At 44.0% G+C, this 12,724-nt stretch overlaps 1 protein-coding gene across 1 annotated transcript in view; it reads left to right on the top strand.

Annotated features, from left to right (window-relative positions):
• Positions 1-7,581: 7,581 nt before the first annotated feature.
• LOC134022779 (uncharacterized) overlaps positions 7,582-12,724 on the top strand; it is an 8,653-nt gene continuing 3,510 nt past the window's right edge. Inside the window, exons 1-5 of the mRNA XM_062464528.1 lie at positions 7,582-7,615; positions 7,697-7,906; positions 10,586-10,837; positions 11,644-11,726; positions 12,275-12,437. Coding sequence (XP_062320512.1) covers positions 7,582-7,615; positions 7,697-7,906; positions 10,586-10,837; positions 11,644-11,726; positions 12,275-12,437 — 742 coding nt within the window. The remainder of the gene's footprint in view (positions 7,616-7,696; positions 7,907-10,585; positions 10,838-11,643; positions 11,727-12,274; positions 12,438-12,724) is intronic.

Below are 12,724 nucleotides of genomic sequence, written 5' to 3'. Positions count from 1 at the left end.
ACAGTGTTGTCTCTGCTCCAGTTCTAAAGACAGGGATTGCTGTGAGCCCACGATGTCCTGAGACATACGTGCTCTGTGCATGTGCAGGTGAGAGCGAGCTCCTAGCCCTGCAGCGGACCCACCTCCACCTGCAAGCTGCTCGGAAATCTCAGGAGAGGCAGTCCCGGGAGAACATACGCAGGCAGAGGTACGGTACCAGCCTCCACATCAACACAACGGAATTCTTGAACATCCAAACTAATGACCACAGTCATTCACGCCTGTGCTCGCATATAAGTCCCTGTGAAGTACAGTCGTTTCTTCTGTGTGGTGCATGTAAGGTGAGTGCTGGGGGCTGCTGTTTGACTTAATGTACTGTGGGAGCTTCCCTTTGTGGAATCCTAATGCCAGTGTGACATTGACCCCAAAGTAAGCCTGCCAAGCGAGTATGATTGATGTAGCCTCCAAAACATCTATGGTGCTAAGACTGCTTCCACCGCTGCCTGCTGCTTCTAATTCAAGGCCTGGGTGTCTGCATGCTAACACTGGTACCCAGACGGCTGATTTATGTGATGCCACAACGACCACCCTCCTCCCGTGATGCAACCAGGGGGGTGTAGCACCCATCACAGATACATCGTTTAACCTTTTCCATGGTGGAGACGTTAGAAAAGTGTTTTTCCAGCTGCTTTTCTTATGCTCCTCTGACAGAAGCGCTCTCGGGGGAGCTTGTTTAGGTTGTTTCTCTGGATTCTGTTTTCCAGCTGCTTTTCTTATGCTCCTCTGACAGAAGCGCTCTCGGGGGAGCTTGTTTAGGTTGTTTCTCTGGATTCTGTTTTCTAGGCTGCTGATTGGCTCCCTGAGTGCAGAGCAGGAGGACCTTTTGAGCTTGTTAACTGGGCTGCTGCCTGACTCCACCAAGAAGGTCAATCCCGTGACCGAGGCCATACGTGACAAGCACCTGCAGAGTGATGGCATTGACGACCTTATGACCCAAGAGAAGGACAACCTAGCATGCTTGGAAAAAGAGGTTCTCCTTTGACTGACTTTATTAACAGAAACACATTGTGGTTATCTCCTTTACGTGCTGAGAGTTTCTGTTGTTTGAAGTAGAAATATAGGACTCGAAACACATCAGGATGAATCGTGTTTTCAGGAATGAGAGAACGATAATGCCAAAGTGAGCGTGTCTGATTTGCGTTTGTGTGGTTGTCAACTTAGTCATTTGCTTTTTATTAACAACAGCTTGTTGAGCACTTTAGAAATCTTCTTTTAAACCAATCATTGTGTGCTCATGTGGATGATATTAGGGTTAATCTGCTTAGACATGAAAATGGAAATCTCCTAGGTTCACACTCTGTTTACTATGACGGAGGGAATTAGAAGGTTATTATAGGTCTCCCAGAACCATAATTGTACTGTTCATGCCAGTGAAAATGCAATTACAGTGGACAGTACAGTCATGATCACACATGACGTTCCCCTAAGGACATTTCTTGTTGATTCTGTCACTTTAACATTTTGTCGTAATTTTGCCCTGGCAGCAGGGTGTCTCAGAATACACCCTGAGTCTCTTCATGCTTTCTGTTATGATGTGTTACCTGCTCTCCTGCCCTCTTCATTTGTTGCTTGATGTTTTCTCCAACCAAAGGCTGAGATCATGGTGATCTGATCAAGGGGGGCCACTGCTTATTTTGCCCTTTTAGCCATCCACCTGAATGGATTTGTGGGATGTTCTTCAAATGATAGTTTCCTATCATAGCCCACAAATTTACTCTATGTGGATGAATAGCTGACTACTGATTATGCAATCCATAATAGGAATGAATACAATTCACTTGGGATTGGACTACAGTGACATAGCAAAGCATTAGTATGCTAATTCAGGAGACAACACATTTGTCAATCAAACACAAGATTTAATCTCAAACTCCACCAAATGATTAGCTATTGAGTGAACTGAAAATCAAACCGCCCGCTTGGTGAAAAATGCATCCTCTTGTCTAAATTCCATTTCGGTTCCAGCATATTCATCAGGCAATGGATCTAGCTCCAAACACGGGTTAATCAAGAACAAATTAGCACCTCAAACAGGCCGGCACAGTGTTAGTTGGATTAGTATGCCCCAGCTGCCATCAGGGCCTGTCGTTGGTGTGAAAAACCATCTATAAGAGCTCCCTGCTGTTTACCTAATCTAATTGGCCATTACCTTTCCCCGCCTTTTCCCCAAGAAGTTGACTCTTTACCCATCTTGCCACTAACAGGGTTTGAGTGACATAGAGAGACTTAATCTGTCTAGATTAGAAAGACGTTCTTGTTGTTCTTGCTTCTTTTCCAGCCAAACAGTGATTAGTGGGTGTGTAGTGTCACTGGTTAGGTATTCTTCTGGCCTTTTTCAGATCTGGGATACTCAGAAGAAGATCGACAAGGAAAGAAGAGGTTCAGCTTCAAACGACAACCTCACTAGAAACATTCAAAGACTGACCACACGATTGGAAAAGGTTGGCAATTGTTCCTATTCATTTATAAATCAACAACAAGGCCCTATCTTTTGTATTTGTAGGAATTGTATGAAACGTACTCTTTCTTTTTGGTTTCCTAGTCTGTCCTGGTATACACATTCACCTTCACTCCTTATACCTTGAAATCTACCTTCCTCATATTTCACCTAGGTCTTTATGTTACACTGGCTTCCTTTTGTCACCTTCAGCCTGTGCCTTCTCTGGTCTACGTCTCAGCCAAGCTAATACATTCCCTACCCTAATTTGCTCTGATCTAGTCTGTCTCAGCCAAATTGGCTCATACTAACCCTACTGAGACTGGCTCTACTCTAGTCTTAGTCTATTTCTCAGCCAAGACAGTTATCCCTGCTGAGACTGGTTCTACTATAGTCTTAGTCTATGTCTCATCCAAGACAGTTATCCCTGCTGAGACTCGTTCTACTATAGTCTTAGTCTATGTCTCATCCAAGACAGGTAGCCCTGCTGAGACTGTCTCTACTCTAGTCTTAATCTATGTCTCAGCCAAGACAGCTAACCCTACTGAGACTGGCTCTACTCTAGTCTTAGTCTATGTCTCAGGCAAGACAGGTAGCCCTGCTGAGACTGGCTCTGATCTAGTCCTTCTCAGCTAACACTTATCCTACTGGCTGGACTCCAGTTGGTCTCACCAGGCCTCCCTCTAACCCCTGTTTACATCCCTGTACACAACCTATCATTGTTAGATGGGGATATGGTGACATTAAATATTGATTGTTGACATTCTTCTTAGAATTGTTTTTGTATGACTTGAAAGAGCATAGAGTTTTCTACACCAAGATATACTGTATATGTATTAATTTGTAAACTGAATTATAACAGAGAAATGTGGACATACATGCATACAGCTGTAAACAACATGACGTTTATATAATGAAATACGGAAAAGGAGGGATTCTCTCAGTCATTGACTCAGTTAATAGATCCTAAGATTGCATTATTCTGTCTAGAGCTTGTCCATTAGGATCAGCTTACCCAACCTAGCCTGGCTCTGCCCTCCTACGTACTTCCGCTCAATTTTGATTTTGCTTTTGTACTAGGTCTGGCCATGAGGTACGTAAGTCAGATGTCTCTGGTAGATTTTCTACCGGCGAATCAGCGAACAGAGGGAGTGGCTGAGAACCATGACGTTGATGTCGTGCGCTAGTTTGTGTTGTAGTTCCGTAATGGTGGCGGAGAAAGATGCGAGCGAAGCCATTCGGTCCGTTGTGGCAACACTGCCGAATATCTATAAACTAAAGCCGGAGCAAGAACAAATTTTGCTGAGTTTTGTTGGTGGCCATGATGTTGTGGCCCTCCTCCCCACGGGGTTCGGGAACAGTTTGATTTTCCAGCTACGGCAGCTAGCTCTGTTACAGTGGTGGTGAAGGAATTGGCTAAGGCGAACGCTAGCGATTGGTTATGGAAGATCAGAGTGGCTCTGGGCAGATCCAATAGTTTTAAACTTCAACAGAGTACCTGCCTACAAGGAAGTCAACGCTTGTCAATGGAGCGAGGCCAGACTCTCTGTACAAATGAAATGTACGAGAGTCTGGTTAGGACCAGGCTATACCCAACCCACAATGTGCACAAAATGCCAGCGGTTCTTCAGGTTCAGAGTGACTCAAAGACAGGAAATGGCTTGCTAATGACTCACACACCTGGGGCCTCATGTATAAATGTTGCGTACGCACAAAAAGCTTGCGTACGCTGGTTTTTACGCACACGGTGTGATGTATAAAAATGTACTTGACGTGAAAATGTGCGGGCCGTCACAGAAACTTTTGAGCAGACGTGAGAATGTGCGGACCGTCCGCAAGGTCTTGTCTGGCTCTGTAACGTGGCGAATTCTAACCGAAAAGTGCATAAACTCACCAAACATTACAAAATAAAGTTTCCACTACAGTTACTGTCATACGTCTATGACGTTGACTATTCAAAAAAACAAAAAACATAAAAATAAAAGTTTGATCATTAATGTGGATGATCACATCAAAATGCCAAAACCCAAAACAGGAAATGCTATCGCCATTTACGGCCCTATAATAATAATAATTGTATTTGTAATTCACTTTACCTTTAGCTAAATCTGAAAGTGCTACAGGTTAAAAACAAGAAAGGGCGCAAATAGTGACAGTTTTCCACTCAGCCGACTTTTTTGTTGCTAATACCTGATGACAGGCCGACAAACAGGACACATTTTCTCGCCTCCACCTCTGATCTCACAGTCTGTGAAATGTTTCTTTTTTGCATTTATGGGAGGAGGCAAGGCGGGGTCAGTGGCTCGTTCTCACGTTGATTGGGATTTATAAAGGAAAGGTGCGCAGGACCTGGCGAACGACCGGTTTTATACATGTGAATATTTCTGTTCGTAGGTACTTTTCGAGTTTTGGCCGTACGCCATCTTCTGGTATGAAAGCTGCGCAATCCTTTATACATGAGGCCCCTGGTGTTTAATGTACCTGCCCATGACGCAGGTACATTAAAGTAACCTGTAATATATATCAGAGGTACATTTACATTTAGCAGATGCTCTTATCCAGAGCATTGATTTATTTTCAACAATATCCTAAGTGGTACTTCAACACACAGAAGCCTTGAAGTACCACTGAACTTCAAACTGAAGAAAGACTCCCTGCCTGAGCCAAAGCCAAAACTTTGGTGCTACAATATGATTATAATCAATTATTCAATCAATGACGAGTACCATGTCAATCATTTTGACATGGTACTCGACTATCTACAGTGTATTAGTACATGCTACAAAGGCTCCATTTCTAATTGTAACTTCTGCAATGGCAGAGTGAAGCAGAACACAGCCAATAGCTTGATATTCTAACATGGTTTTGCTCTGCAAAACTTTCACCAGCACATCAGACAATGACGTTTGTTCCTGTGCTGGTGAGTGGAACAGGCAGTAATGGAGTGGAAAGGATTACTGATTTCAGTGTTGGGTGCTCTTCGGCCATGCCTGTTTAGTGACTTTCAGTTTTGAAATAAAAATATTTTCCAGTTACAGATCAATCCAGTGATCCACAGAGGTTCATGCCAGCAAAATGGACTCAATTCTGATTGCTGTTGGCGTTTAGTTAGAAGTGTATTATAGTCATAAAGAATGTTCCTTAGTATTAATATAAGGACACCACTCATATAAATGAACAAAACACTGTATGTCCACCAGACTCAAAGCAAGTACAGCAGCATGGTATCGACCAACTCCCAACTTCGCCAGGACATTGACACCATGAGAGGAGAGAAACAGACCTTTCTGCAGCTACACAACAAACTCCAGAGGGTTAGGATTTCAATTGAAGAGTATTTCAGTGTTATCAGTCTCCATAATTCCAAAGCTAGTTCTTAACCTTGGTTTTATTCCTCAGGAGTTATTGGCCACAAGGCATGAGAAGCAAAGTGTTTTGGAAGAGGCCATAGAAAACATGGATATGAGGTACCATTCCCTTCCTCTCTTCAATACAGAAAAAAGGTTATTGACCAAATCCATTGTCCATGGCGAGATGTAAAGCAAGCGGTGCACATTCCATTAAATAAAACGTAGTGCAGTAGAGGAATGTCTGCAATGGAGATAGGAACCGGCTCCTTTGCTTTCAACACCTCAATCCCATCCTTTTGTGCTGCTGTGTGGATGTGTCAAAGTCACTTCGCTCACACACCGGACGATGCTGAGGCTCTCTGATGTCGAAACCAAATCTTTATGACATGTTTTCATCCCACTGCGTGCAGGGAGGAGGCCCGGGTGCGAGCGGCCCGATCACATGACCAGTGGGTGAAGGACTGCGAGAGTCACGCCGACGAGACGAGGGAGCTCCAGAGAACGATCTGCCACGCTCTGAAACTGGAGCAGTTCCTTCAGGACAAGACTAAAGTCAGACGGCCCGACGAGGGCTTTCTCAAAGCCGAGGAGAAGAGAGGTGTGCCGCCTATTCACATCCCACTTCTCTCACAGAACGTACGCTGTCCCCCAGAAACCCATCTATAATATATTTGTATTCAAATAGGGAAAGGGTAACTGCTGAACATCAGAGGTAATATGCCCTCTGGTTGTGTCATTGCTTTCCTACATTGTTTCCAACCTCTCCCATTAAATACTAATTACCTGTGAGAACAGCATAGGATAGGGTAGATGGACTGCGTGTTATTTCCGCAGCCTCTTCAACATTCCTGCTGAAAGACATAGGCCCAAATTGTCAATTATCATTGTGTGCTGAAATGATCATTAGCTGTCTCTTGATGAAGATAATAACAGGCATTCTGAAGACTTCATTTGTGCTTTTATCTCCACTGTGCCATCCTTACCATTTGTACTGCATGGACAAAGAATGACTGAAGTTCAATTATGAGATCTTTGATTAAAAGAGCCAAACTAAGAGGTATCTCCATACCTCTTATCAGAACAGATGATAATTTATATGAATGGGCTGCTTGTTAGTCTATTCTTATTCTATAAATACCTTGTTTGTTCCTCTCATTCATACAGGGTTCGTCTTTGTTCACTATCCCCTCTGTCAGTTTTTCCATTAAATCTGTTAATGGATATTTACATTATTTGCTCTGCACCTGGATTTGTGACATACTCCCTCTTCTTCTTGGCCACATTTGTATCATTTCAAATCTTCATTCTGTCACGGTGAGTGCATGAGGGTGAACCCAAATGCAGAGAGACACACAAGGACCAAACTAGACATGGGTGAAACCAACAACAAAAAAAACAAGCAAACTGAAAACCTCACACAGACACTTAACAAGACACAAGTGCAGGTAAACACACAGACACAGGGAGAACATGGGAAAACACTGGGGCATGTATGTGGCCGGGACACATTCCTTCCATCCTCCACTTTAAAGACCATAGATGTAACTAAAGGAGAAAGGTAGGAGCTGGTCAGAGGATCGCTCATTTTCTACTATCCAGTCATGTTAGATTGTGGTTTACTTTACAGAGGAGAAACAGAAATGCTCTTGTTCTACCCCTCTCTTGAAAGAGACAAATGATATGAGGCCAGTCAGGCCAGGGAGGCCTGATATAACGTTGCCCAAGGCCTTGTTATGTTGTAAGACAAGTCCCAGGATGTTCCACAATGCCAACAGCATTTTAACAGCCAGTAAGCAAGAGGGGTTTTTTTCTTGCACACTTGTCTTTTCCGTTCTCTCAACTCTTCTTCGTGTAACTGTCTTTTCCTCAGAGTTGCAGGAACGAGAGAGCAAGGTGGGGCTGCAGGTGCAACTTAATGATTATGAGGTTGCGGCGGAGCAGATTGGAGACATTGTGGAGCGCAGGACCAAGAGGAGGACGAGGGGATGTCAGCAGAAAGGCAGGGCAGCTGATCGATCCACTCCCCTGGAAGTTACTGAGGATGTGGAGGAGAGGAGACGGCCCTTCCTGTGGGAGTCAGGTAGGAAAGATGAACTCTTTATATCCCACTGAAAATAACGTTAATACAGAATGTTAGCCATCCAAACCTACGTTTTCACAAAAATCTTGGTGGGGTCAGTCATGTTTTTCTGTTTCAAGCATTGTAGCATAAATTTGAGACAACTAGTCTATCGTGGAGATACACAAAACAACTGCTGTGTTTAGGTTTTATATCACGTACATACATATATTCTGTGCTTGCAGCCACCAGTAAAAAGACCACTGTTATCATTTATTATTTAAAAATTAAATAATTAGGGGAGCAGCTCTCCCAGATAGCTCACAGGGGGAATATAAATTGCCCCTCTACTCTGAAAAAAACAAGAGCAGGAAGTGAGAAACTGAAAGATGTTTTCCCATGAAATGACAGATTGGACATGCGCACATTTAAACATTCCAAAGACCCTTTGAGAGTTAGCCGCAATAATTTAAAAGCCTCAGGACTTGAAAACTAGATCGGCCAACCTTGACAAGAGACCTTCTTCTCCGTGTGTGAGGAAAAAGCCACTCAAGTTTGAAAAGCTGCTGAAAAAGTGAATTCCAAGAGTGTCAGGAAACTGAGGAGGAATATAATTGGAGAGACAGAGAGGGAGTAGTGCAAAAGAGCCTAACTTTCTGTTTGTTAGCAATACCTTGTGGCTTCTCTCGCCTCCGAACTCTGCCTCCAATTATAAAGAAATAATGCCTCTGCTGTGCCCAATGAGCCCCTTATGCTCATTCATCACTCATTACCTCCAAATATAGAACACGCATGTGGAGTCATTGCATTCCAATCGAAATATGTAGCCCTCTGCTGTAATTGCATTAAAACAATAGCCATTGCATTGCATCAGCCTCGTGACCACCTAAGGCAGACTCTGGGTCAGCCACACTGATTAACCATCCAGTGGCATGTCAAGTCACGGCCAGGCAGGGGCACACTGATGTATTGTGGTTGACACAATGAGGATGGAGGAGGGCCCCTCAGGCGAATACTCCTGTCCCTACAGTGTCTCTCCAGGGACTGGAGACTCCAGGTGCTGGCAGGTAGAGCAAGCTAGACTGCCCCCACCCCCCACAACCACCAAAAAGGAAACACCAATTCCCACTAACAACCACATATTCACTCTCCTCTCTGCAAGGGCACTTTGCCTCAGGAGAGAGGGGCACAGCCACTGGGGTTGGACCCCATGCATTTTAATGCAGGGTGAGGCAGGTTGTTGCAGAAGGTTCCGAAAGGCTCCAAGCTCAGCTGGAAGATAAGAACTAAATATTCACTGGTCCCGTTGAGATCTGAGTGTGAAATTCCAGCATCAAACAGATACACAACTACATCGGGCATGCTCTGCAAATGTGACTTAGTCAGCTTTACTTTACCTGGTTTGGTGTTAAAGTTCACCTTTCCCTAGTGCCAACTACTGTGTGTGTAAATGAAACAATTCAAAGTTTTACCGCAGTACAGTCAAGGAGCTGGGAGGAGTTTGACATAGGCAGCAAGCAGAGGTGTGGTTCCTCCTGCAAGTCTTAGTGTTTGGAGATATCACTACTGCCTCAGTGCTCTGCTCGAATTTTCTCCGAAAATCTCTCCATTATAGTTTCTTAGCATCAACAGTCCTTTTTGCGTTTTCAATTTGTTTTGTGCAATTTACGATTATGTCACCTGTCTTCTGACACAGACCAAATTGCTTTTCTAGGAGTATTCTTTCTTAGGGATGGATGAATTGGGTCAACAAATATACACTCTGCTAGGAGTCAATGGGAGGCAGTCTCTGAACCCCCGTGTGTGTATGTGTGTCTAAGTGAATGGAGCCCTCTCTGCATATCAACTACAGTAAACGATTCAGAGTACATGTTAATCCTGGCTCTTAAAGAATATTGAACCTGTACTTGTGTTTCATCTAAGAATCTCCAACTGTGGCTTAGAACCATTCAAAGCAAATACCCTCGAGCTCTCATGTTCCTCATGAAACTGTGAGTGGTGTCAGATTTTCCTTTGCATTTCTTCACATTTCTTTGTGTGGTAATATTGCATATTTCTATTGCATATTGCATTCCCAATCGTCATACTTTACATGACTGTACATTACTGAGGCAGTAATGATTCCTCCTGTCATCCCATCCCACTGCAAACACTGAGACTTGCAAGTGCACACACTGCTCTAGGTCGTCGGTCAGCCAACGCTGGACCTGGTCGCGAGTTTCCCGGTCCTGTCCTACATCTATAAAGTTGAACAATGGATTTTGGTGTTTCAAAACCCATCGACACTGTATGACTATGTTTAGCCTGTGTTCTGCTCCTCTCTCTCACCAACCGTCTCTGGAGGAGGGGATCCCTCTCTGAATTGCTCCTCCCAAGGTTTCTTCCATTTATTTTCTCCTGTTGAGAGTTTTTTGGGAGTTTTTCCTTGTCTTCCTTGAGGGTTTAGGTTGGTTGAGGGGCAGTTCTATGGGCGTGTGTGAAGCCCTCTGTGACATGCTTGCGTGTAAAAAGGGCTATACAAATACATTTGTTTTGATTTGATTTGCTTGCTGCCTATGTCACACTCCTCCCAGCTCCTTGACTGTACTGCGGTAAAACTCTGAACGGTTTTATTTACACACACATTACACACACATGGTCGGTACGAGGGAAAGGAGTATTACTCCATCGGCCATCCCTATACCCAATGTCTCCCCCCAGGCAGTAGGAGGCGCTCTACCCTGGTGGGACCCATGTTCCGTGCTGCGGCGGGAGGTGGAGGGGATGCAGAGCGTAGGGGGAGGAGGCTGACGGAGCACAGGAGGCGCTCCACCCTGCTCCTCGGGCTGTTTTCCGAGGAGCAGGAGAGGCTGAGGGAGCTGGCCCAGAGAGCCCTGGAGGAGGAGCGCCGGGGTCAGCACGCACGGCCACCTGCCTTCGACGCTGAACTCTTCTACACAGTGTACATGGAGAGTAAGAGACAGTCTATCCCACATACTAACCACAGATTTGTACCGACCAGGAATGAAATGCCATGGTTTACAGTTGGGCCGCTAGAAATAGCGGCCCATGTGTGTATGTGTGTAAACTAACTGTAGCCGTCCTAAGAAATATTATCTAAATATGTTTTGTATCTGACTCTGTTGATCGTCCCATGTCATGTTGGGGTTGAGTTCACTTGATTTTTACCCATTATTATATAATTGTTTATAGGTACTTGGTTGGTCATTGACAGACCACCAATCAAGGCCATGGTTATTTTACTCTCTACTGGGATAGTATCCAAAGCCTCTTACTAATTTTATTTCCCAGCACACACACTCATATATTACATGGCTTATTTAGATTAGACATTTAGCAAACTGTGCAGAAAGAGCACTCTTGAATAAAGAGTCCAGTTGCAAAGACATTTTGAATAAATAATTTCTGTTCTTATATTACCCCCTAGCAAATCACTATGCATTACATGATAATGACCACCCTACTACTATTTTCTGATATTAAATGGCAGGGTCTATTTCTGTTAATGGCACAAATTACAGCACTCAAGGATTCTCTGTGTGCTTGAAATTCATGAAAATCCGAGACATAATTTATTCTCTGTATATTCTCTATTATGGACACTTTCCCTACAGAAACGAAACGTTCAGTAAAGCGTTTTAGTTTGATTTGTTCCTTTTGAAATATGACATTTGGAGCCTGGCTCTGACAGTGTGGCCTCTCCTGATCACTGCTTTCAGTTAATCCATTCTCGTTTTGTTTGTCTTTTCTTCTGTAAGGGGAGGACGGAAACTTTGCCCTCTTCAATTATGTATTGGAGCAGAGCAGAATGATTGAGGAGACAACCAAAGACTTGGAGCAGGTATAGAGCCTGGAGCGCTGGGAGCGGGGGCCCGTAGCCTAGGAGATATCAGGTGTCAGATGCACATGCATTTGACAGAAGACTCAAAACACTGACGAAAGCTCACATCCACCGTGCTGATCCTCTAAACTATCAACTGAACACCAGAGTAAAGATGCACAAATAACAAGATGTACAGTTCATTTTATGGTTCCCACACTTTTTTTTAAAGTGTGTTGGAGTGTCTGAAGTGAAAGGGAGGAAGAGCTCCTAGCTGTATTACGCTGTTTGCAGCTGTGCAGTCAGAGAGCGATGTTTAATTAGCACAGGCTTGCACTGGAGTGAGGGTGAGACACCAAACTAATGTATGGTGCTGCTCCAGTTCTCTACAGGAACCATCTTATATAAGCTCTTATATAGTAAGTGCCAGTAGTGAGAATAGGAGAGAGAAAGATAATTATAATACATTTGTATTTGTGTCTTTCCTTGATTTTCCCTTAAGGATACAGTACAGGTCTGATAAAGGGGAATTGGTTTGTTGGTAATTAAGTGGCTGTGTTCTGTTGTAGTTGAGACAAAGTATTGATGAAGAGAAAGCTGCCACTGAGAGACGTCTGAGCAGGGAGAGAGCCAGAGACCTAGAGCTGAAGCGCCAACATACCGTCCAGTCCTCTGGAAAACTCCAAACAGATGTGGAAGAGTACAGGAGGATCCTTAGCCTTGTCAAATCAGGTATGCACCACCTTTGGCATTTGGAACTAATCCGGTAGAACAAGGTTGTAGAACAAGCTAAAGACCAGAAATTATGAGGGATGTTAAAGAATTGCTCCCTATAAAAACACAATGGTTGCCTTGTGATCCAATCGAACTTGGATCTAAGCTTCAGAACCATTACTACACTTGTTCTGTACATCTTCACAAGTGTCCGGCATTGGGAGCTAACCCCTCACTACAACTAACTCACCACAGGATGCCTCTTTTCATCCCTGCTGGAGCCTGCACTTCTACACCATGCTGGG

This window comes from Osmerus eperlanus, chromosome 6 (assembly GCF_963692335.1).
Source record: "Osmerus eperlanus chromosome 6, fOsmEpe2.1, whole genome shotgun sequence".
Lineage (NCBI taxonomy): Eukaryota > Metazoa > Chordata > Actinopteri > Osmeriformes > Osmeridae > Osmerus > Osmerus eperlanus.
This window is presented reverse-complemented; position numbering and strand designations above follow the sequence as displayed.